The sequence below is a fragment of the Archocentrus centrarchus genome, chromosome 19, assembly GCF_007364275.1.
Source record: "Archocentrus centrarchus isolate MPI-CPG fArcCen1 chromosome 19, fArcCen1, whole genome shotgun sequence".
NCBI classification, from domain to species: Eukaryota; Metazoa; Chordata; class Actinopteri; order Cichliformes; family Cichlidae; genus Archocentrus; species Archocentrus centrarchus.
The window spans coordinates 21,450,385-21,476,823 of record NC_044364.1 but is presented as its reverse complement, the minus strand read 5'-3'; the positions used below and the strand labels follow the sequence as shown (position 1 = coordinate 21,476,823).

General features: G+C 43.3%; 1 protein-coding gene across 3 annotated transcripts; it reads left to right on the top strand.

Moving 5' to 3' along the window:
- Nucleotides 1-1,276: 1,276 nt before the first annotated feature.
- On the top strand, nucleotides 1,277-24,529 carry LOC115798322 (interferon-induced protein with tetratricopeptide repeats 5-like). 3 transcript variants are annotated; one of them, XM_030755136.1, is made up of 10 exons: nucleotides 1,277-1,398; nucleotides 5,523-5,702; nucleotides 5,798-5,987; nucleotides 13,218-13,409; nucleotides 13,610-13,837; nucleotides 19,083-19,224; nucleotides 19,313-19,439; nucleotides 19,520-19,658; nucleotides 22,436-22,483; nucleotides 24,169-24,529. In XM_030755136.1, exons 1-10 carry the CDS (start codon nucleotides 1,394-1,396, stop codon nucleotides 24,364-24,366), a joined length of 1,449 nt encoding a protein of 482 aa, XP_030610996.1. In that variant the 5' UTR covers nucleotides 1,277-1,393; the 3' UTR covers nucleotides 24,367-24,529. The 3 variants fall into 3 exon arrangements, with proteins under 3 accessions (XP_030610996.1, XP_030610997.1, XP_030610998.1); XM_030755137.1 differs by having other exon boundaries at nucleotides 1,294-1,398; nucleotides 5,547-5,702; XM_030755138.1 differs by having other exon boundaries at nucleotides 1,359-1,398; nucleotides 5,528-5,702.
- The last annotated feature ends 1,910 nt before the right edge of the window (nucleotides 24,530-26,439 follow it).

Below are 26,439 nucleotides of genomic sequence, written 5' to 3'. Positions count from 1 at the left end.
AGGAAAAGATGTGGTAGGAAAAAGTGTCCAAGCAATAGTGATAACTGCACCCTGGAGAGGATTGTGAAACAAAACCCATTCAAAAATGTGGGGGAGATTCATAAAGAGTGGACTGCAGCTGGAGTCAGTGCTTCAAGAACCACCAGCACAGATGTATGCAGACATGGATTTCAGCTGTCACAGTCCTTGTGTCGAGCCACTCTTGAACAAGAGACGGCGTCAGAAGCGTCTCGCCTGGACTAAAGACAAAAATGGCTGGACTGCTGCTGAGTGCTCCAAAGTTATGTTCTCTGATCAAAGTCAATTTTGCATTTCCTTTGGAAATCAAGGTCCCAGAGTCTGGAGGAAGAGAGGAGAGGCACAGAATCCATGTTGCTTGAGGTCCAGTGTAAAGTTTCCACAGTCAGTGATGGTTTGGGGTGCCATGTCATCTGCTGGTGTTGGTCCACTGTGTTTTCTGAGGTCCAAGGTCAACGCAGCCGTCTACCAGTAAGTTTTAGAGCACTTCATGCTTCCTGCTGCTGACCAACTTTATGGAGATGCAGATTTCATTTTCCAACAGGACTTGGCACCTGCACACAGTGTCAAAGCTACCAGTACCTGGTTTAAGGACCATGGTATCCCTGTTCTTAATTGGCCAGCAAACTCACCTGACCTTAACCCCATAGAAAATCTATGGGCTATTGTGAAGAGGAAGATGCGATACGCCAGACCCAACAATTCAGAAGAGCTGAAGGCCACTATCAGAGCAACCTGGGCTCTCATAACACCTGAGCAGTGCCACAGACTGATAGACTCCATGCCACGCCGCATTGCTGCAGTAATCCAGGCAAAAGGAGCCCCAACTAAATACTGAGTGCTGTACATGCTCATACTTTTCATGTTCATACTTTCAGTTGGCCAACATTTCTAAAAATCCTTTTTTGTATTGGTCTTAAGTAATATTCAAATTTTCTGAGATACTGAATTTGGGGTTTTCATTAGTTGTCAGTTATAATAATCAAAATTAAAATAAACATTTGAAATATATCAGTCTGTGTGTAATGAATGGAATATAATATACAAGTTTCACTTTTTGAATGAAATTACTGAAATAAATCAACTTTTTCATCATTTTCTAATTTTATGACCAGCACCTGTATTTCGTGTTTCACTAAAAAACAGGGAAGAGGAAGACAGGGCGGAAACAGCACACACAGGAATCTGCGCCACCCAGCTGAGTTCTTTGCTTCACGTGATTTCAGGGGATGGCCGTGAATGCCTCACGATAAGTTTCGATTTTGTGACGGAACCCACAGACCGATCAACCCCTCTTCATCGTCATCTTCATCTTCATCACCAGTTTGTTCCCTCTGCTGTGGAGGAAGAGGAGACGGTCTCTGTTTGCTGTAACATGAGGTGAGTCTTTCAAACTTCTGATCGGTCTAATAATCGATCATTTATTGCAAAGTGAACCCAGCTGAGTGCCTCCCTGTTCGAAGCCCTTTAAACCCCGGAGCGGTCTGAATGACTCTGCCCCACGCAGACCCACAATCACTGCACAAAGATCTGGTTTTCATGACATCATTATGAAGTTCGCAGGTGGCTCACATTAAAACAGGCGATGAGCTTCACTGCGCAGACGTCCACAAGAAAGAGCATCTTATGTGTGTGACTGACATTTAATTTGGCAGCACTGCTCATCCTCAGAGGAAGGACTGCTGGGGTTTGAAGGTGCGCTGTGAGGCTGTGGAAGCACCAGTGAGTCGAGCCTCCGCCTGTTCCACACTCAGGGAGGAAGAGAGGAACTCCACCCTTTCACTGAGCTTGAAGCCACACAGGTGTCAATCAGACAGGAAGGATGCTGGTGCTCTGGATTATGGTGACCCATTTTTTTAAAGGTTGATTTAAATGGAAATCCACGTTTTTGATCACATTTGCTTACAGCAATGAGTCCAGACATGTCAGCAGGTCGCATGATCAGACGGCTCAGTCAGTTCACTCTGATGGAGGTGGCGCAGCATCTCCTTTCCTTTCACGAAGGATGCTCCAGTGTATCTGATTATTTCAAGAATCCACACAGCTCTGATTGTGGCTGCACAAACCTCAGGAAGTTACAAACTAACTGAAAACAACAACAACTGTTAGACCACAAAACTCTGAATTTTTCTGAATCCCAAACTTCTTTATTTCTAATCTCGATCATGTTCCTCCAGAGTGGACACATCTCAGCACTGAAGATGTTTCTATAAACATGTACCATAGCCATGATATTTAACACTGAAATATTGATATTACAGTCAGAATCAGAATTTTTATTACCATTATGCCAAAATCAGAATTAGATGCGGTTCTACTGAGTGCAAAAAAATTAGCAATCTAACTATCTTAAAGTTTCATTTTATGTACAAAAATTGAAAAATTCTAATACATTTCTAATCAATACAGTATAAAAATAAATATATATGTAAAAATAAATGTGTGTGCTTGAGTTATTGATTGCACAGGTTAGTGAAGCGGAGCACACCATTATTGTTTATCATGTATTATTGCAGCTGCACTGGGATATTTTAGCTTCTATTGGTTTGCACCACCTCCCTGAGGGGAACAGCTGGAACAGGTGATGTGCTGGGTACACTCTCAACAGAGCGTCTGTAGAAGGACACCAGCAGTTCCTTGGCTAGGCCGTTGTGTTTCAGGACCCTCAGGAAGTGGAGCTGCTGCTGTGCCTTCTTCAGCGCAGTGGTGCTGGTTTTCCAGGTCAGGCTATCCTCTAGATACAGGCCCAGAAACTTGAAGTCAGAGACTCTCTTCACACTGTCCCCATTGATATATATGAGCTGAGGGTCAGAGTTGCTTCTCCCAAAGTCCACTATTATCTCTTTAGTTTTGGGGGTGTTGAGGACCAGGTTGTTTGTGCTGCACCATGATGCCAGTTTTTCCACCACGTCGCTGTATACAAACTCATCTCCCCCAGCGACTTCAGGCAGGGTGGGACAGTATCTGTGCATAAGACAGGTTGAATATTTTAGTGAAGACCACTGTGAGCTGGACTGCAAGACCTTCTGGCCCTTTCCAGCTTGGCCTCCTGTTAGGACCTGCTGCTGGAGGTCCTAGACAGGAGGCCAAGCTGGAAGTGGCAGAGCTGAAGATGTTCAGATCTTCACTGGAAGTGACCAGGATGCACAGGATAAGAAATGAGGACATCAGAGGGACAGCTCAAAGTTAGAGAGGCAAGGCTGAGATCACTTGAACATGTGCAAGGAGGGAGAATGGCTATACAGGACCAAAAGAATGAAAAAATTACAAAAGAAAGAGCTGCCAGGCAGAAGGAAAAGAGGAAGACCTCAGAGAAGATTCATAGATGTGGTGAAGGTGGACATGACAGGGTTGGTGTGATAGAGGAGGATGCTGGGATAGGATGAGATGAAGGCAGATGATCCACTGTGGCGACCCATAAAGGGAGCAGCTGAAATAAGAAGATAGTAACACATATAATTATATTATCATTAACTTTTTTTTTTTTTGAACAAAATTTTGGTTCCAGACTCTCACCACCTCCCTGTGCTGATATTTGGAATTCTTTGAAGTTGTTCTCTGCAGATATATCAGTAATGTCATTAAAGTGAGAAGTTACGGTTGTGATAGAGGTGGAGAAATTATGTGATGTACTGGGAGGTGAATAACTCAGTCAGCCTGCAGACTGATCTGGGTGTTGGTCTGAAAGTCAAGTCAAATGTATTTGTATGTCAATATTCAGACACAAGCTAATAGATTTAAAACATGCAAAACATATACAGTGGGAAAATAAGTATTTGATACACTGCCGGGTTTTCCAAGTTTTCCCACCTACAAAGAATGGAGAGGTCTGTAATTTTTATTTTAGGTAAACTTCAACTGTGAGAGACAAAATCTAAATAAGTAAATAAATAAATAAAAATCCAGAAAATCACTTTGTATGATTTTCAAATAATTAATTTGCATTTTATTGCATGAAATAAGGATTTGATCACATACCAACCAGCAAGAATTATGGCTCTTGTAGACCTATTGGTTTTTCTTTAAGAAGGCCTCTTATTCTGCACTAATTACCTGTATTAATTGCACCTGTTTGATCTTGTTACCTTTATAAAAGACACCTGTCTGTAGACCTGCACAAGACTGGGATGGGCTACAGGACAATAGGAAAGCTTGGTAAGAAGGCAACAACTGTTGGTGCAATTATTAGAAAATGGAAGAAACACAAGATGACTGTCAGTCTTCCTCGATCTGTGGGCTCCATGCAAGATCTCACCTCCTGGGGTAAGGATGATTCTCAGAAAGGTCAGGAATCAACCCAGAACTACACCTGGGCAATGACCTGAAGAAGTATCAAATATGACCGTTTGTAACACACTATGCCATTCGTCATGGATTAAAATCCTGCAAGGCACGCAAAGTCCCCCTGCTCTCACCAGCAAATGTTCAGGCACATTTGAAGTTTGCCAGTGACCATCTGGATGATTGAGAGGAGGCATGGGAGAAGGTTATGTGGTCAGATGAGACCAAAATAGAGCTTTTTGGTATCAGCTCCACTTGCTGTGTTTGGACGAAGAAGAAGGATGAGTACAAACCTAAAAACACCGTCCCAACCATGAAGCATGGGGGTAGAAACAACATACTTTGGGGGTGCTTTTGTGCAAAGGGGACAGGACGACTGCACCGTATTGAAAGGAGGATGGATGGGGTCATGTATCATGAGATTTTGGCAAAACAACCTCCTTCCCTCAGTAAGAGCATTGAAGATGGGTCGTGGTTGGGTCTTCCAGCATGACAATGACCTTAAGCACACAGCCAGGGCAGCTAAGGAGTGTCTCCGTAAGAAGCATTTCAAGGTCCTGGAGTTGCCTAGCCAGTTTCCAGATCTGAACCCAAAGTTTTTCCCATGTTTCACAAAGTCTAGTATTGTCTATCTGGTGTGCTAATGTTTACTGTAGACACGATTGTCACTGTAAATCCAGGTTTAGCCTGAGTAAAAGCAATTGAAAGACAATTGTTTTTACTACTAACTACTTAAATAGAGGATCCAGTCTTCTGTGTTATGTGTCTAGGACAGCTGCTGTGACCTGTGATGACTAATCTTTAGACCATATGTGAGCACAGGGAACTACTAGAAATAAAAACAGTTTAAAACAAATAAAATGTGATGAAGTCAAACTCTCTGCCTTGATTTGTATCTCAGTCCTCCTCTGAGGTCTCTTCTGGTTCCTTTCTGTAAGATTCAATCCACAGGTCTGCTTCATATCACTGTGAACACACAAAGAGAGCATGCTCACAGTAACAGAAGTTCAAGGTAGATTTGAACAGGACCAGGGTCACTGCTCATCTGTTGTTGAAGTGGCATTGATCATGTTGGGGAGGCAATTAAAGGCAGGATGTGTAGACCAGAAGAGGGAAGCCACCCTGTCACACTCAGTAAATTTCACCCAATGTTGAGCCAGCCCAGGTTTGGCTGCTCTCACACTGATGGTCCTTACAGCTTTTTTCTTTGTGACTCTCTTAAGTGAAGATAGCAGTGCTCTGCTCAGCAGGCTGCAGCAGCTGCAGTGCCACTTCACCTGGGATCTGAAGAAGGATGACGTTGACTTGGAAAACCTGAGCACCCGACTGCAGGCCCACATACAACTTCAGCTTGGGCAGCATGGGGCAGTGACTCGATCTTACAGCTACTTGGCTTATGTCAGGTACAGTTTCCATAGCGTAAGCTGTCTGATTAAAGAAACTCAAGATCTGACAAAAGTTAGTAAAACATCCAATGTGGCAACCTGTTTCTCCTCAGGTATCTTCAAGATCAACAAGAGGAAGCACTGTCACTCCTAAACCAATCAGAGGAAACCATTCTTGAGTGGTATGGTGATGAGAGCGAGAGGCGGCTCATTGTGACATATGGAGATATGGCCTGGCTGAAATACCACACCAGAGACTACACACAGTCACAAAGCTACTGCCAGAGAGTTGAGGACCTACTGGTATGTATACCATCCATCCATCCATCCATCCATCCATCCATCCATCCAATTTAGATGATAAAGAACTGCTCCAGTCTTCCACTACCAGAAAAAAAAACACTAATTCTCCTCCTAAAGCCAAGGTGGGGGATGGAACTAGTGGATGGACTCTCCTCTCCAGTACCCTGGTATAGACCTTCTCAGGGAAGCTAAGGAGTGTGATCCCTCTGAAGCTAGATCAAACTCTCAGGTCCTTCTTGAAAAGGGGGTCCACTACTCCAGCCTGCCAATCCAAAGGCACTGTTCCCAGCTTCCAAGCGATGCTGTAGAGGCATGTCAACCAAGACAGCCCTAGACAACAACCAGAACCTTGAGGAACTGTTGGTGATGCTCATCCACCCCAGAGGCCTGACCACTGCAGAGTTTTTTTTGTTTTTGTTTTTTTTTTTGGTTATAAGATAAGATAAGATAAAACTTTAATGATCCCACGACGGGGAAATTGGCGCATTACAGCAGCTCAGTACAGAAAAAAATGAAAAGGATGAGTAAAAAACAAATAAACTAAAATAGAATAGAATAAAATAAACTCAAATAGAATAGAAAAAACGATACACATATACATAAGCACTATATACATAATATATATATATCAATGTCAATACACACATGTACATATACACACATATACATACACATCAAAACACTATATACAGATATCAAAACATTATATACATTTGTAGCCGGTAAGGTACAGAGCATACACGGTATGCATTATAAGGGTGAGTGTAATAAATAAAATGTATCTGGACTGTATGGATAAAGTTATGCCAGAGGAGGTAAGGTGTCCAAGTGACTCAAGACATTATGATGCGTTATACAGTCTAACTGCTGTTGGGATGATTGACCTGCGAAAGCACTCCTTCCTGCAGCGAGGATGTTTCAGTCTCTGACTGAAGGAGCTGCTCAGTTCACCCAAGGTCTCATGCAGAGGGTGATGGGGGTTGTTCGTGATGGATGTCAGCTTTGCCAACATCCTCCTCTCATCCACCACCATCACAGACTCCAGAGGACATTCCAGCACAGAGCTAGACCTCTTTTGTTTGTCGATCCTGCTCCTGTCCCTTTCGGTGCATCCACACCCCCCCCCCCCAGCAGGCCACTGCATAAAAAAGGGCAGATGCTACCACTGTGTCATAAAAGGTCTTTAACAGAGTCCTGCAGACACCAAAGGACCTCAGTCTCCTCAGCAGGTGTAGTCGACTCTGGCCCTTCTTATACAGGACGTTTGTGTTAGTAGTCCAGTCCAGCTTGTTATTGAGATGAACACCCAGGTACTTGTAAGAGACCACTGTCTCAAGGTCCTTTCCCTGGATGTTCACTGGTGCTGTTGGGGGTGGCTTCCTCCTGAAGTCTATGACCATCTCCTTTGTCTTGCTGGCGTTGATTTGGAGTGCGTTGTTCTCACACCAGCCGATAAAGTCACTGATGACACCCCTGTATTCCTCGTCGTTCCCATCTGATACACATCCGATGATGGCCGTATCATCTGAGAATTTCTGTAGGTGGAGTGGTCTGAGTTGTACCTGAAGTCTGAGGTGTACAGACTGAACAGAAAGGGTGAGAGGACCATGCCCTGTGGTGCCCCCGTGCTGCAGACTACCACATCAGACACACAGTCATGGCACCTCACATACTGTGGTCTTTTGGTGAGGTAGTCGATGGTCCATGCCGTCAGCTGCCTGTCCACTCCGGCTCCCTCCATCTTCCCTCTCAACAGTGCAGGCTGGATGGTGTTGAAAGCACTGGAGAAGTCAAAGAACATGACCCTCACAGTGTTCCCCGCCTGCTCTAGGTGAGAGAGGGATCTGTGTAGCAGGTAGATGACGGCATCTTCCACCCCGATGCCGGGCGGGTAGGTGAACTGCAGGGGGTCCAGCGCTGAGCTCACCAGTGGGCGGAGGTGGTGCAGGATGAGCCTCTCCATGGTCTTCATCAGGTGAGAAGTCAGGGCCACAGGTTTGTAGTGGTTGGACTCCCTGGGATGTGCGATCTTTGGCACTGGAACTATGCAGGAAGTCTTCCACAGTTCAGGAACCCTCTCTAGATTCAGGCTCAGGTTGAAGATGTGCAGGACCACCTGACAGAGCTGGTCTGCACAGACCCTGAGCAGTCTGGAGCTGATTCCATCCGGATCCACTGCCTTCCTGATCTTCGTCTTTCTGAGCTGACTTCTCACCTGATCAGCTGTAAGGTGGATGGGAGGCTGGGTTGGGGTGGGTGATGAGGGTGGCTCCGCTGTGGGTGAGGGTGAGGAGAGCGAAGGCAATGATAGCACTACACCAGGAGAGAGGGGGGTCAGCATACGGAGGGGGACAGATGGGAGCTGAGGGGTGGGGGAGGAGGTCAATGACCCAGAGTCAAATCTATTGAAAAACAGATTCAGGTCGTTAGCCCACCCCCGATCAGCAGACACTGTGGCTCCTCCATTGTCTTCAAAGTGGCCAGAGATTTTTTTCATGTTTCTCCAGACTTCTCGGACTTTGTTATGTTGGAGCTGTTCCTCCATCTTCCTCCTGAAGCTCTCTTTGCCTCTCCGGATCTTGTATTTCACATCCTTTTGTACTCTCCTCAGTTCCTCCTTGTCTCCAGTTCTGAAGGCCCTCTTCTTCTCATTCAGCAGGGCCTTCAGCTCTGGGGTCACCCACGGTTTATTGTTGGAGAAGCACCGTACCTTCTTGGTTGGCACAGGCCTCTTTTCCACTAACAGGGTTCCGGAGCCCGTGCCGTAAATTGCCGGGTTTTCCACCGCTGAAGCACTCGGTGCTCGGCCGAAAAACGGGTTCAATTCCGGCCCCGCAAACTAGCTGGTCTGGAACCAGGAACGCGTGCCGAAAGTGGCAGAGGGGCGTGACTCTGCCGTCTCAACATCAAGTTTTCTACCATATTACATGTGTGTTACATGAGAAAAGCGAAGCGATTTTCACAGCTGTGAATTAGGTTGGGCTCTAAGGCTAAACTTGCTGCTTTGTATCAGTTCCTTGGGATTGGCACGGGAACTTGCTCCAGCTCCGGAACCTCGGCGGTGGGAAAGTAGCAACAGTGTTCTCCACACAGAAGTTCATGTAGTCTGTGATGCAGTGGGTGAGGGTGTCGAAGTCCTCACCGTGAGGCCTGCAGAGTTCCTGCCAGTCCGTACATTCAAAACAGTCTCTCAGGGCCTCACTGCAGTCCTCAGACCACAGTCTTATTGTCTTCTTGGTGGGGGGTTTCCTCTTCACAATGGGGGTGTAGGTGGGGTGAATAATGACCAGGTTGTGGTCTGAGTGGCCAAGCGGGGGTAGAGGTGATGAGCTGTAAGCCTCCCTTGTGTTGGCAAACAGCAGGTGTATAGTTTTATTGTCCCTTGTGTGGCAGTCAACATATTGGGTGACGTTAGGGAGAGCGAAGAAGGTGAGGCATGGTTGAAGTCCCCAGAGATGATAATCAGGGACTGCGGATGTGCCGTCTGTAACAGGCTGCTGTAGCGTCGCCCGAGGGCGGGATGTAAACAATTAACACAATAACATGTGAAAACTCCCGGGCTAGGTGGTATGGCCGAACGCTAACCGCTAACAGTTCAATGTCTTTGGTACAGCGCTGCTCCTTCACAGTGATGTGTCCTGGGGAAAACATCCAGTCAAACGCACAGTTGCACAAATTAGCTCTAAACCCATGAAGGCCAAACTAGCCTGCAATTTGTCGTTACTTCCGATAGAACTAAGTTATGTAAACAATGTCTGCAGGAAGAAAGAGAAGAGCCGATGTATGGATACATTTGTCCTTTGACGTTGTGACAAACAAAACGATGTGTCCATCTTTGTACCCCATATACCACACCATACCATCAATTTTTTGTTCCAACAGTCTTGGAGGGATCTATCCAATGTGGGTTAGTGTCAGACCAATAGCGGTGGTTTTGTTTGTTAACATCACCATTCACATAAAAGTTTGCCTCATCACTGAACAAAATCTTCTGTGTAAACACATTTTATAAGTGGTCAGAAACTTGTAAATAACTCATGAAAGAATAAAGTTACGTTAAAACCAAGCACACCATTGTTTTTCTTGTGAAATTCCCAATAAGTTTGATGTGTCACATGACCCTCTTCCCAATGCAAAAACAAAAGTTGGATCCACAATGGCCGACTTCAAAATGGCCGCCATGGTCACCACCCATCTTGAAAAGTTTCCCCCCTCCCATATGCTAATGTGCTACAAACAGGAAGTTAATATCATCAACCATTCCCATTTTATTAAGGTGTATCCATATAAATGGCCCACCCTGTATATCCTCGGTACAGATAAGCAGCACCCCTTCCTTAATCACCTGATGTTTTGCCAGAATTGCCTCAAGGCTAACTGAAAGTCTTGCTTCATAACCTCACCGAACTATCAGCTGTCTCTGGAGACCCACAAGAAAACCAATGCTAGAGGTGGGAATTGACAATATTGTAGACCTGGGCCCTTACCAGATGCTCCTAATGCAACCTCAGTGTACATTTGGGTATGCTAGGCCTGGCTAGCCTAGCATCCTCCTCCACCAACTGATCCAACTCACCACTAGGTGGTGATCAGTTGAAAACTCAAATGAAAACCCAAGACATATAGCCCCAGGTCAGATGATTGCAAAATTGATTATCAACCTGCAACCTAGGACAACATGGTGCCAATTTCAAGTCCAAGAATAAAGCACTGCTTGGATTCAGATTGGTTAGGCCATTCCTCCCAGTTATATCTCTCCAGGTCACACTGGTGTTACCCACATGAATGTTGAAGTTCCCCAGCAGGATAACTGAGTCCCCACCAGTGTTAATTTCGTTGATGAACTATATTCGTCATAGTTTTCATCATCAACCGTTTTTTTCATGACGAAAATGAGACTATAAGTAAATAAAAACTACCTAAAAGGATAAAAATGATAACGAAATGAATTGACACTTTCTTTAACGAATGAAAATGAGACGAAAATGCTTGGCGGAGACAACATCCAATCAGAACTGATTTAATTTTGTGACAAGGCAGGACAAGTTAGGAAAACATCCAGTCAAACGCACAGTTGCACAAATTAGCTTTAAACCCATGAAGGCCAAACTAGCCTGCAATTTGTCGTTACTTCCGATAGAACTAAGTTATGTAAACAATGTCCGCAGGAAGAAAGAGAAAAGCCGATGTATGGATGCATTTGTCCTTTGACGTTGTGACAAACAAAACGATGTGTAAACCATGTGGGGCAACTATCTCAGGTAAAAACATGGCAAATCTTAAACATCTGCAAAGCAGTCCCCCAGATCTCTATGAAAAGGTAAGCATTTTAATGTCATGCAGGGTAAAGTGTTTTTCCTAGTTTAGCATTTGTGTTTAGAGAAAATCACCACACTGTGGTACACAGGACACGCTGCCCTGTACTTTTCAGAGCGTGTCCTGCTGTAAAATGCTTAAATTATCTGAGTAATAATATTGCATAACTTTTAATAACTATTTAATTATGTGTAAGTGCATATAATGACTAATTCAAGGGAACTGAAGACAAAGCATTTACATTTTACATCCTTTATATTTTAGTTGACTAAATCAACTGTAGATTTAGTCGACTATATTCTTACGATAATTCGTCGACTAAAACTAGACTAAAACTAAAACTATTCATATGATTAAATTATGACTAAAACTAAATTACATTTTCGTCAAAAGACTATGACTAAAACTAAATCAAAATTTGCCGTCAAAATTAACACTGGTCCCCAGCAGGGGTACCTTGAAGGACCCAGCCCAAGGACTCCAAAAACACGAGGTACAGTGAACTGTCATTTGGCACATAAGCCCAAACAACAGTTGAGGCTCATTCCCCAAACTGAAGGTGCAGGGAAACAACCTTGTCATCCATCTGAAAATCCCCAACGTGCAGGCACCAAAATAAGGGGATGCAAATATACCAACCCCTGCCCACTGCTTCTAACTGGGGGCAACTCCAGAGTGGTACAGAGTCGAGGCCCTCTCCAGGAAACTGGGTACCAAGCCCAGGATGTGCATTGAAGCAAGTCTGGCTATATCTAATTGGTACTCTCTCACTAGCTCGGGCTTCTTCCTACCAGAGAGGCATTCCTATAGTCAGAAGCATGAGCCAGGAATCAGACAGCCAGGACCTCTGGTCCTGACCACCAATCAATCTGCAAAACTGCAAATCCCTCTGGCCCCTCTTTTGAGTGGTGGGCCCACAAAAGGACAGGCCCATGTAGTGCTTTCAGGCTGAGCCTATAGTCTGAGGCCCAGTCACCAAGTGCTCTCCTGCAAGCACCCCACCTGGGCCTGGCTCCAGAGTGGGGCTCTGGCAACCCTATCCCCAGCAAGGTGGCCATGTCCCTCGGTTTTCTTCTCAGCAGAGGGTTTTTTTGTTCTGTTTTGTTTTTGTTTTGTTAGATCTCTGCAGTTCATGCAGTTGAGATGAAAGTTTAGAGGGACGGCTGGGTCTTGGTGGATTTGCAGTAGTCTGATACTCCTTCCATTTCAATATGATTGCTTGCACAGTGCTCCTTGAGATGTTTAAAGCTTGGGAAATCATTTTGTATCCAAATCCAGCTTTGAACTTCTCCACAACAGTATCTCGGACCTGCCTGGTGTGTTCCTTGGTCTTCATGCTGCTCTCTGCGCTTTGAACAGAACCCTGAGACTATCACAGAGCAGGTGCATTTATACGGAGACTTGATTACACACAGGTGGATTCTATTTATCATCATCAGTCATTTGGGACAACATTGCATCATTCAGAGATCCTCACTGAACTTCTGGAGTGAGTTTGCTGCACTGAAAGGGGCCGAATAATATTGCATGCCCCACTTTTCAGTTTTTTATTTGTTAAAAAAGTTTGACACATCCAATAAATTGCATTCCACTTCTCGATTGTGTCCCACTTGTTGTTGATTTTTCACAAAAAATTAAAAATTTTTATCTTTATGTTTAAAGCCTGAAATGTGGCAAAAGGTTGAAAAGTTCAAGGAGGCCGAATACTTTCGCAAGGCACTGTAGGACCAGTTTTCCTTAGGAGACCCTACCAGGGGCAAATTGTCCCCAGAACATAGATCCTGGGATCATGTGGGTACGCAGACTGCTCCATCATAATTTGGTGGAGATTTTTGAAGTGGTATGTGTATAAATTAGTCCAATCATTATGACCACATGCTGCAGAATCTCTGATGCTTCCTTCTCTTTCTACAGTTGAAGTATACCACTGGTTCCTCAACAAGTCTCCTTCCAGAGGTGTATGGAGAAAAAGCCTGGACGTACCTCAAGTTTTCATGGTCTTCTCTCTCAAAAGCCATTGACTGTTTCCGTAAAGCACTTGAGGTCCAGACTCATGACAGTGAGTGGAATGCTGGCTACGCTATCGCCCTCTTTCGCACAGAACAGGTCAGTCTTATAATATGTATGAAGACTGAATGAACTTAAGTAGTACAGAATTAAAAAACTATATTCAGGGGTCCATTAATGTCTGCTCAGTCCTTTAATTCCAAGTCAGTGTGATTTTAAGAAGGTTCAGTAATTTATTTTGTAAGCAGAAGGTGAAAGGCCATTTTAACATGGGATATTAATGGGTTTCTCATCTGCAGAGGGGTTTAGAAAGCGTAAAGGAAGGTAAAGAATCCTTGGCCATGAAACAGCTTCGTTTTGCCTTGGAAATTAGCCCTGATGACGCAGTTCTGCAGTCCATGCTGGCTGTGAAGCTGGGTGGCTATAAGAAATATGAAGAAGCTGAGGATCTGTTGAATAAAGCACTGAAGACTGATCCTGACAACCCTCATGTCAGCCGCTACATAGGAAAATACTTTCGTAATCAGGTAGGTCTGAATATAGACTCTTATTTTTTAATACTATCCATCCATTTGCTCTGGGTCTTGGAGTCAGTAGAAGCACACAAAACAGAAAAGTCAAGAACTCCTTCTGTCCATTACATCTAAAGTATTATAATTTGAAACTTGACTTGACTTGAAACCCAATGGGGAGCACTTGGCAACAGTGGGGAGAAAAAGACAGAACAGAGCCAAGCGGGTAGCCATCTCAGAAAGTTGAAGGGAAAGTTAATGAGTAATATCAAAACATTCCTAGACTAGAAGAAAATAATCTGGGAATGCCTCTGAACCCTTCCTTTATCCCCTGGGAGTCTATGTTCTTAAATCACAAAAGGAATGACCAACACCCACTGGATGGTACCCTCAACATGATCCTACAGCATCCAGCTGTTAAGGATAGCAGCTTTACTTTTACAAAGTTTTTAGACTTCAGGGTTCATACTCCTTTTCCAGGGTCAATTTCAAGCACCTTTTAAGCACTTTCCAAGTCAATTTTCAAGATTTTCCAACTCATTAACACTGGGAGAAATATTTATCCAAATACATACATATATACTCAAAATTATTTCACATTTTTTAATATCATTAAAAAGATTGTATTATGCCAGAAGTTACTTGACAGAAAAAAATAACTACTGATAGTTAATTTGGGAAACTTTATTCTCCAGATTGTGAGACAAATCGTCCCTTTAGAATTATAAGGTTCTATCAGGCATTTTTGACAAAACTGACTTATTGTCATATTCTTATTCGTTGACCGCTAAATCAACAATATGTAAGAGATTTTTTCAATTATATCCAACTTTGGGCTTTTTATTCACAAAGCAAAAAAGGTTCTATCTGCAAAATCAAGCTTTAACTTGGTGTTATAAGGTTCTATTTTTTAATATCTCAAAACTGATCAGAATGCAGATAGAACCTTATAATTCTAAGGGGACAAAATGTTGCACACTTGGACAGAAGACACTTCCAGGCATGCTTGAGTTTATAACAGTTCCACTTTACTGGTCATTTGCACTGTGAATACAGAATTACAAGCACTATAGATAGTTCTGTGAGAAGCTACAGGCCATTCGTGCACTAAACGACACCAGACTTCTGCGACTTACTTGTGGGACCCCTGAGCTGGCCCACCCAGTGCCTGTGTGTTTCAGTCTTTGGAATCGTACTTACCCTACTAAAATACTACAGTTGGATTGTCAGCAAGCATAACATATGTCAGCATGAGGATAAATAAACATAGTAACAATAAGCAATAACCATAACATAAAATGAAAATGAACGGGGGGGGGGGGGGGGGGGGGGGGGGGGGCAGTATCTTAAGTCAGCCTTTAAGTCTATTCATGTGTCCAACCATACTGTGGGTCCCACACGTTGCTGGCACGGTGTAACTCGGTGAGTTACTGAACTGTGATCAAAGTAACCAATCACATTAGGCTCCGTAGGCTCCGCCCAAATGGTTTCTTCACAGGCAAAGAATTCATCTCTGTGCATGTAAAGCTTCCTCACAAGGGTGTGAAACTGCAGCAGCTTGCACTGCTTCTCTGTGCGTGTGGTATGGAATTATATTTAGGTCAGAAGTCACGTGCGAGCAAAAACACAATCCGCGCAAATAATTTTATTTCACGGGCGCAGGAATACATTCACATTCACTCAATGAATTTCCGTGCGCGTAGAACTTAGTATCCAAGAAGCCAGTGCGCAGGCGAGACTGTCTGCTGTGCGCGCACTTTACCCTCCTGAATCCTTTCTACTGATTCAGGCGTTCTCAGGGACTCTGAGAAGAGTTTTTCTCTTTTTATTTTTTCTCCTTTTTGTGTTTGGTCTTGTCCTCTTTGCTGCCTCTTTTATCATCATCTGTTCAAAGTGTTTCAGCTTAACGCTTCTACTACCACAGGGGTCACTGGTGATCCCTGTGGTAGTGAAAGGGTTAAATATGCTGTCCTAGGTCCTAAACTGGACATTTCAAACATCTACTCAGGATGTCTGAATCCTTCTCTGTGGGGACTTTGCACTCATTCTTGCTCAGATGAATAACTCATGCCCAGAGGTGGGCAGTAACAAAGTACAAATACTTCGTTACTGCACTTGTAGATTTTTCAAGTATCTGTACTTTACTTGAGTATTTATTTAACACTACTTTTTATTTTTATTCCCTACATTTTTACTGTATCTGTACTTTCTACTTCTTACATTTTCAAACAGACTCACTACTTTAGGTTTAAAACATCTAAGAAAAGTTTGCATTTCCAGTCACTGCACGATCAAGCATCAAACCGATCTGAGCGTAAATGGAGGAACAATGAAGCATAAGAGTCTTTCTGGCTTATCCTCCATCCCTGGGGATTATTGCATACAAAGAGATTAAAGAGGCAAAACCATATAATTTATGGATCATTTATAGCACTATAATCAGGGGTTACAGTGGGTCGGACCGAGGGCAGATGTCTGTAAGTTCTGCTTGTGGTACTTCCAGCATCTTGCGCTAGCGCTACTGAAGAGGAGCAAAAATAAAGGGAGTAACATGTGGCAGGTAATTTTAATTGCAACATTTCTAAATCCTCAGCAAATATCAGCAAACATACAAAAAGTATCTGCAGTTTGTCAAACAGTGCTAGCTAAAAGAACAGCTGCTTTATTTCCAGGGAGAGCAAAGAGTTCACTCAGAGATGTAAGAAAAAGGACAGGAGAGGAAGAAGAGAGGTTAGATTTAAAGATAAGGACTGCAAAACAAACTGATGTATGCTGACTTTGTGCTATTCAAAGACTGTATGAAAATATTGCAGTTTAGTGTGTGATAAACAGGTTAGCTTGTTGTACTGTATTTACAGTAAAGCTCTGTGTTGGTGCACAGAGGCTGTGTTCATGGTCAGAGTTACAGGTTACATCAGTGCAGCAGAGATGAGTTTGAATCAAAGCTGCTGATGCTGAGATTCATTCACTGAATCCAACATTTCTACAGCCTGTATGCTGTCAGTGTAGGGGATGGAGATCAGCTCAGAGAGCTGTGAAATACTGGGTTACATCTTTGTGAATTCAGTTCATCCACACAGAGCAGTAAACCTCAGAGCAGCAGCAGCAGCAGGTCAGCTGATCACAGCCTGCACACCAACATCATTTACTGCAGCTCACAATAGAAAGCTGTGATTCTTCTCCCCATGCAGAGCCACTACAGCTGATCTTAGGGTTCCTCCACCTTCTGAATCCCACTGTAACCCCTGAGTATCCTCATGTTTGTGTTTAGGTGGAGACACAGTCACCCTCTATTATGGAGGACACAGAGAACAGAGCTATGTTTAAATTCCCTTTCACAGTTTGTGTCCTACATCAGTGGTCCCCAACCTTTTTGAGCCGCGGACCGGTTTAGTGTTAGAAAATATTTCCACGGACCGGCTTTTAATACGTCAAAATAAATGATACGACCATAACCAAGTGTGATATTTTCTACGTATAATAATAAAAAACGGGAATCCACTTTGTATTCGTATGCAACTCTATCAGCAGCGTTCTCGTAACATCCCGCCTCAACATGAATAACAGGCTCTCTGCCCACAGCGCTCCCTGGTCAGCTGTTAGAGCCATGGTAAAACATGCCTTCAAAATAAGATACACCGCAAAAACAAATACAGTAGAAATCACCTCAGTCGGATTCAAATGGCCCAGTTTGGGGTCTATTATCGAATTTCGCTGCAATGGCTTCTGCTTCATCTATGAATTTGCTTCTGCAAATTTTATAATCTGAAATTTTACTCGTAAGTGCAAGTTTGTAGCTTACACTTGCCACGATTGTCCCCGGTGAAATGAACTGATATAAACACTAAAACAATTTCCAGGCGTTGTTAGTGTGTGTGTAGTTGTGCATGAACGAGCCGATGCATGGAAGTGGGCGGACAGGAGCTGAGGAGGGTTTTAGCGCTAAACTCATCCAGTTTATGCGATCACATTTAACTGGAAATTTATTACAATGGGACCAGATTTTTCATTCGAGGTAGGTGAATATCCGACGGATTTATGTGATGATTTTATTGGAATTAATGTTAGGAAAAATCAGGGCCTGCAGATGCCATCCAACTAGAGCGAAAACCCGATTTGTGCGACTTCGACTTAGGTGATTTTTACTGTATAAAGCGCATGAAAAATACAACTCACCATAACACTGAATCAGTGTAAGCCCCCTGAGCTTGTTTCTCTGATACTCATTTTTGCTGGCTTCTGGTTTGACTGGGTTCGGCCGATTTCACATGGAGCGTGGCTGCAGAGCCGCGGTGTCAAGCGCTGGAGAGTCAGTTTGATGGCTGGGTCTACCTCACTGCTATCCCCGGTGTTGATAAATAAAAATGGTAAATGGACTAGTTCTTACATAGCGCTTTTCTACTCTTGTTGAGCACTCAAAAATTTAAAGAAGCGTTATGTAGGTCAACCAACCGATTTCGTTAGACAGGCCTGAAGCTTCTGGGTTTAATTTTAGCGGTGACGTATCATGTGAGCAGAAACGTCTTGACACGTCAAGAGGAAGTCATGGAGGGAAGTAACGGAGCGAATCCGCCCATTTTTCAAAATAAAATATAGTTTAGGCGCAGATAATAAGTAAAACGGAAATAATTTAAGTTATTTATTCTTTATGTGCGGCCCGGTACCAAATGTCCCACGGCCCGGTACCGGTCCACGGCCCGGGGGTTGGGGACCTCTGTCCTACATAACAGATTCAAGCTGAGTGCATTCATTAGGATTAAAATTTAGATTGGAATGACGTTTCTATTCTCATGTATTATTTTATATTATTACAATAATATATAATGAGGCTCAGTTAGCTTTACACAAAAATAGCTGGTAGAAACGTCTTATTTTGAGTACATTTCAAAGCCTGTACTTTTTTACTTTTACTTGAGTAAAGAAGTTGAACCAGTATTTTTTACAAGTACTTGTACTTCTACTTAAGTACAGAATGTCAGTACTTTTGCCACCTCTACTCATGCCCTCAGTTTAATTTTACTTAATATTTACTAATATTTACCCCATTAGTCTTTGATGTGACCGAACTGAGAAGTTATCAGGCTTAATTCAGTGTTTCTGAATTCTCTCCTTTGATCCCACAGTAGGAGGCTTTGGTTGTCTTTAGGATGGTGAGGTGATCCTGCCAGTTTAACCTATGCGTCTTTTTCACTTATCTAAAATTGATCTCAGTGCACGTGTCTGGCTGGTGTCTGTGAAGTTACATTTGAATGTGTTACAGTATCGCCTGGATGAGTCTATTGATATGTTGGAGCGAGCGCTGAAAAGGGCCGATCAGTCACCTTTCATCCACCACCAGCTGGCTCTGTGCTACAAGAGGAAGAAAATTGCCGAGCAGAGCCGCAAACCTTTCAGCAACCAAAGTACACACAGACATGCTGCATATCTGAAGGTACTGTTACACTTTAATAAACACAACTTAAAGCTAAATCCTGCTTTGCTGCTCCACAGGAGAGGTGCGGTACTGGAGGCGTCTTTGTATTCGTTACCTTGAAGAGGCTGTAAAGATAAGGCCATCCTTTGTCCTTGCATTGAGTGATCTGGCACTGCTCTATGCAGAGGAAAGAGATTTAAGGAGGTACTCCTCTGTACAAAGCTGCAGCGATTCTTCCTCTTTTTTCTCTTGTGTGAATTCATCATCATCTTTTTGTTTCTCAGGGCTGAGGAGATTTTCCAGCAGTGCTTGAAGTTGGCAGAGTCAGAGAAAAGCCTTTTTCAAACTGTCCATCAGCGCTACGCTGACTTTCATTACTACAACAAAAAAAATGAGGCTGAAGCCATTGTCCACTACACCAAGGTACGTTACAGGCCCTCAAAACATATTTTTCCATCAGTTGATGCCCCCTTACCAAGCTCAAGGCGATATGTACTTGGCTTTAATCACTTTAACACACCAGCTAACGCCGGACACAGGCTGGTAATGTTCCATCCATTTCTAATAATCAATTTCAATCGCAAAATAATATCAAAGTAGGAAAAATAATAATATGTGCATAAACAGTGCAGACGAGTGTAGAAGTTGTCAGGATAAGAATTCATGCTTCAAAGTCCATACTTTTGGTTTTCAGCTATAAAACACTACATGTATTACACCTGATTACACGTACTCCCAAAAACTGCCACAGATTTTAAACAGTCCATGAAAAGCTGTGTGTGTGTGTGTGTGTGTGTGTGTGTGCGTATGTTTATAATACCTTGTGGGGACAATTTTCCTGACATATACTACGTTGTGGGGACCAATTGATGGGGTGGCTGTAGCTCAGTAGGTAGAGCAGGTCACCTACTGATCGGAAGGTCAGCGGTTCGAATCCTGGGTACTCCAGGCTACATGCCAATGTATCCTTGGGCAAGATACTTAACCCTAAGTTGCTCTCTGACCGTTCTGTCGGAGTATGAATGCGTGTGAATGCTAGTTAATTAAAATTAAAAAAGCACTTAGCTTAATTAATGATGGAAGTGCTTGTATGAATGGGAGTGCATGGGTGAATGCAAACAGGTTGTATAAGCGCTTTGAGTGCTCTGATTGAGTAGAAAAGCGCTATATAAGAACTAGTCCATTTACCAATTGCTCCTTGTGGGGACTGGAACCTTGTCCCCACAAGGGGAAACCCTGTTTTTGGGTCAGGGGTCAGAGTTAGGGCTAAGGTATGAATTGAGTTTAGGTTAGGGTTAGGGTTAGGTATGTGATGGTTAGGGTTAGGAAAAGGGTAAAGGTAAGGTTTAGGCTGTAGAAATGAATGGAAGTCAATGGAAATTCCCCACAAAGATAGTAAAACTTTGTGTGTGTGTGTGTGTGTGTGTGTGTGTGTGTGTGTGTGTGTGTGTGTGGGCTTGCTGTGCCACTGTCGGACATCTCTGCTCCCCACTGGTCATTGCTGCCCACCCAGAAAGCGGGCACTTGGTGGGTCCGGGGTGCATGGCTGGGTGTTTCGGCGTGGTTGTTGACCTGCTCCCTTGGTTACTTGTTGTTCGGGTTGGCTCAGGCCACTTCTCTGTTCTCAGATGCCTGGGGTCCTGGGGCCCCGCCCTGGGGTCGTGCTGGGATGACCGGCCTCTGGTGAGGTCAGCTGTCTGTTGTCTCTGGTTCTCTGGGGCTTTTGCCCTTTGGTCGTGGGGCCTCCCTCCTCCTCCTTCAGGGTTGGGCACGTGGTTAAAAGAAAAGAAAGAGGCTAACAAGAAGAGCCTACAGAGAGTCCATACAGCTCCTTTTGGCACAGCAAATGTGTTTCGCTTAACAGAGCATGCAGACAATAATTTTGCTTGCTTAAGCTGCCGAACATGACAGGTTAAAGAATAAATACAGAATGAAGCTCCCCTCACCGCTGGCTGCAACAAAATAAGAAACACATTTTAATGAATTCATTACTGTAAAAGCACAACAGTGAAAGTTTATCACATCAGTCACATCTGCCTCTGTCCACCGGCCTGCAGCCTCTCATCCAGCATCCACTCTGCTCCTCCTCTGCTCCCCCCCAGCTCCTCGTCAGCTCTGCTCCCCCTCTGGTCCTCCACAGCTTTTCCTTAGCTCTGTTCTCAGGCCTAAAACCCATTTGATTTGGCTGCTCTGCTCCATATTTCACTCTTTATTTGCTCTGATTAGTTCGGCACACTCTGGACTTTCCTGGTTCTCCACATGCTCCATCACACACTCCCACCCTGACCCCGCTCTGACCCTGGTTCAGCATCCCAACTGTGTCCCATTCAGCCCTGCAGTAATTATTCATCATTTATCTAACTACGGTTCCTCATTTACTTATCTGTCAGTCTCATCTAGCTAACTCTGGCTCATGTTACAGCAGCCTTCATATGAAAATATGGGTGAACAATAAGTGTTGTTAGGCAACCTGGATGCTGCAATTATTGTTTTACATTCATTTCTATGGGGTCAAATTGAGGTCCTTGGCAGTTCTAGTATTAAAGTGTGGAGTGTCCACTTTGAGGGTGGAATAAGTTTCTGCTTCAAGTGAAGGCATTTGAGTGTATCAGGGTGCTTTAAATAGATGGAGGGACATGGAGCAGGTTTTGATAGATGGACTGATGCAGTGTCTGCAGTGATTCTCATGGCTGGTCTCTGGGTATCCCTTCTCTATCCCTCAGTTCCCTTACTCTAAGACTTCAGTGAACACTTTCCTGTTGAGTGTATGGTCTCTGTTGAAGACAACATGAAGTTCACTGTGGAAGTGATGGTCGTTATTAGAGTCAGAAGGCAGGATTAGCTGGGGTTTGCTCTTTGGCTAAAGGCTCGTCCAACACAATGCCAGTGAGCCCATCATTTTACATCCATGTCATCACACCTGGTGTCAAAGCGCCAAGATGGCAACAGAAAAAACTCTCAGCTTCATAATCACCCACTGGGACTTCATACCCAGTGGGTGATGTAGCAGTAATTACATCCATCTTGTATACTGTTTATGCTTTAATATCTAGAAACAGTTGCAGGTCCACTTGATCAATGTTTGAAATATATTCTGGGCAGAATTCCTAACGTTACAATGTTGCCATGATCACAGTGAACAAAAATACAAAGGAATATGATTTAATTCATCTCTGTGTGGTGTTACTCTGTCTCTGCAGGGTCTGCTGCTACACCCCAAGAAATATGAGTGGAGACAGTGTGCTAAGGTGAGCATTATAGACAGAGCAAAGGTTATGATTTCTAAGTGTAGTGCTGATACCAGGACTTACAAGGTGTGATCAGAAAGTTTAGGCCAGATCAAAGCTGCTGAGATATCCAAGTGTAAATGAAGATTGAGGCCAAAAAGCAATGCTGTTCTGAGCAGTTTCAGGTCTGTGGCAAATTCATAGCGCACACAGCATGCAAACAGCCAGAATGGGACTTCCAGAGAGCTCTAAAAATAAAAATGATAAAAGGATGATCATCCAAAGAAAATCAGGAGTTGTTCACTGAATTTTTTGATCACACCTCATATGCCAAGAACCTTTTAAGACTTATGGTTGTAAATAATTTATGCCACAGCAATACAAATTATGACTACCTTAACAAAGCTTTAATGTAGATCTTTACATAAATGACTATTTTCTGATTGTGAGTAAATGTATGAGTGGGTGTAGGCACGTGAAATGCTCCGTCAGCCTGAGGAAGAGGAGACGGAAGAAGAGAAAGAGAGTCTGAGAGGTTATGGAGGACTGCTTTATAGCAGTGGTCCCCCAGCCCCACCCCTGGGCCTCGGACCTGTATCGGTCCGTGGGTCATTTGGCCGCACTTAAAGAATAAATAACTTACATTATTTCTGACTTACTCATTATCTGAGTCTGAACGAGTCTGAACGATGTTTTATTTTGAAAAATGGGCGGATTCTCTCCATTACAGCCGTCTATGACTCCCTCTTGATGTGTCGAGATGCTTGTCACGTGATATGTCATTGCTAAGATTAAACCCACAAGTTTCACTGGTTCCCCGTGTCTGTCTAACGAAATAGGTTGGTTGACCTACATAAGGCTCAATTAATTATTTGAGTGCTCAACAACAGTAGAAACGCACTGTTTAAGAACTAGTCCATTTATCATTTACATTTAGCAACACCGGGGATAGCAGTGAGGCGGACCCAAGTCAAGCTGACACCCTCCACCTGCAGCCACTGTCCATTGTGAAATCAGTGCTTGTACTGGTGTTGGCTGATACTTAGTGAGGCCAAACAGAGCCAAGCTAGCAAAAATTTGTTGCAGAGAAACAAACTCAGGGCTCACAATGATTCATTGAGTTGTATTTTTCATGCACTTTATACAGAAAAAATCACAGTCGAAGTCGAAGTGGCATAAATTGGATTTTCGCTTTAGTTGGATGGCATCTACAGGTCCTGATTTTTCCTAACATTAAATCAATATGAGGCAAAGGATAAGAATCAGTCACTTCACTGCACTTTAGGGAAAACTGGTACAATGCCTTATGGTAACTTCTAAGATTCTTTTGGCCAGCTGACAAGAAGAAGCCCAGGTTGAAGAAGACTTTACGGCATTTCTGTTTTCAAGCATGAAGGGAGAAAAAATGTGACATCTAGAAAACTTCGAAACTACAGTGAACATGTGAATTGAGCTTTACACTTTAAATCCAACCAGTACTGCACCACCAGGTCATAGGTTAGGCACTGGTGATCTGGGGTTGCTGTGACCGGGACTACCTTTGGATCAGTTGGGTGGGTTCAGCATTAAGGAGGCCATGGAGCACAGGGTTCTAGTCAAAGAGAGTCAAAGAGTCAGAAGAGTCTAGAAAAAAGCTGTCAAAAGTAGACGTCAGTTAAAATGCACAGAAATTAATCTTCAACTGTTCCTCCATATTGTCTCTGCAGAGACTGAAGCAAATTGCTGAGAGACGTCTGTCAAAAAACCAGGAAGATGGCGAGGCTCATGCTCTGCTGGGTCAGGTGGCCAAAGCTGAGGGTGACAAGAAGAAAGCTGCTGAGTTTTACGAGAAAGCTCTGGACTGCGATGTGGACAATGCAGAGTACCTGTCTGTCCTGTGTGAGCTGCGCATGGAGCTGCAGTGATGAGAACAGCATCCTCTGAGACCTTTATGATCCATTTTAATTTTCATTACTGCACATCTGTTTCATCAGAAAAAATATTCATATTTTGAGCTAGAACACTAACTGCATGGTCAGGAAAACTATGGCTGCTTCATGAGTTCAATAAACACTGATTTTTCCTTCATGTCCCTGTGTCTTTGAATGCAGCTTTCTTATAGTAACTTTCAGATTCGTATATACGCAGTACCAGTCAAAGGTTTGAGCACACCTTCTCATTCAATGGTTTTATTTTCTTCTTTTATTTCCTACATTAAAAATTAATACTGATCCAGACTCATCCAGACTATGAAGAAACAGACAAGGAATCATGTAGTCAACTTAAAGGAGTTAAACGCTTTGTGCACTCTTGGCATGCTCTCAGTCAGCTTCATGAGGTAATCACCTGAAATGGTTTTCCAACAGTCTTGAAGGAGTTCCCACAGGTGCTGAGCACTTATTGGCTGCTTTGCTTTGACTCTGCGGTACAACTCATCCCAAACCATCTCAGTTGGGTTTAGATCAGGTGATTGTGGAGGCCAGGTCATCTGGAGGTGTGTTTAGAGTCATTTTCCTGTTGAAAAACAAATGATGGTCCTACAAAGCGCAACCCAGATGGGATGGCATTATTCTGCAGAATGCTGTGGTAGCCATGCTGGTTAAATGTGCCTTTGATTTTGAATATATTGCCAACAGTGTCACCAGCAAAGCACCCCATATCATCACACTTCCTCCTTCATACTTCACTACACGTGTAGGAACCATCCGCTCACCTTTTCTGCATCTTACAAAGACATGGTGTTTGGAACCAAAAACCTCAAATTTGGACTCATCAGACCACAGGACAGATTCCCACTGGTCTAATGTTCATTCCTTGTGTTCCTTGGTCCATATTATGGCAAAAACTACTCAAGTAAGTAAAAAAAAAATAACCGTCCACCATTACTTATAGAAATAAAGGCCAGTCAATCTGAAAAATTTCTAGAACTTTGGAAGTATCCTCAAGTGCAGTTGCAAAGACCATCAAACGTTATGATGAAACTGGCTCTCGTCTGGAAAGCCAAGTTTCCTCTCTTGCACAAGATAAGTTGACCAGAGTTACCAACCTCAGAAAGTGCAGGTTAACAGCACCTCAGATAAGAGTCCACCTAAATGCTTCACAGAGTTCAAGCAGCACTATCATCTCAACATCAACTGTTCAGAGAAGACTGCAAAAATCTGCAAAGAAGCCACTTCTAAGGAACAGCAACAAGAGGAAGAGAATGGATTGGATTAGAACATTACTCAAATAGGGTTATTCACTGCAGACCAGCTCTACCTCTTCACAAGACAACTGAGGGTCTCGCACACATTAAGAGGGCAAGAAATTAAATCTTGACAAGGCACAGCTATTAACTGAAAGCCATTCCAGGTGACTACATCATGAAGCTGACTGAGAAAATATCAAGATGTGCAAAGCTGCCATGTAAACAAGATGCCTATTTTGAATAATCTAAAATCTAAAACATATTCTGTTTGTTTTTTTTAACAGTTTTGTTGTTTACTAAATAATTCCATAATTTCTTCATAGTTTGATTTTTAATATTAATCTACAATGCAGACAATTTTTAAATAATGAAAAAACATTGAATGAGGTGTATCCACTAGCTGTCTTGCATTGTAGTTGTATACAAATATTGTACAGTAAGTAGAAGATATTGCATAATAGATTGTCTTAAGCTTGTTGAAGACAAACTGGAGAAAACGAAACCGACGTGGAGACTGTGGTGCTGCATTCATGTGTTATAGGAAAACAAAGAATCTTCAAAGCATGCAAACCAGCGTTTGTCTTTCTCTTTGTGCATTCGTGCATGTTCACTTTTTTCGTGCATGGCACATTGGTGCGGTGGAGAACCATAACAGATGGGGAGCAAACAGCCTGGGAGAAAAATCACGTGAACAAATGTTTAACATTGGGAAAAAAATTCATGGGGGAACAAAGAAATTCACCGCATTTACGTTTGTACAGCGACTAGCGACACTGGGTTAAATGCAGATGATGGTTGCTTCTGTTTGGTG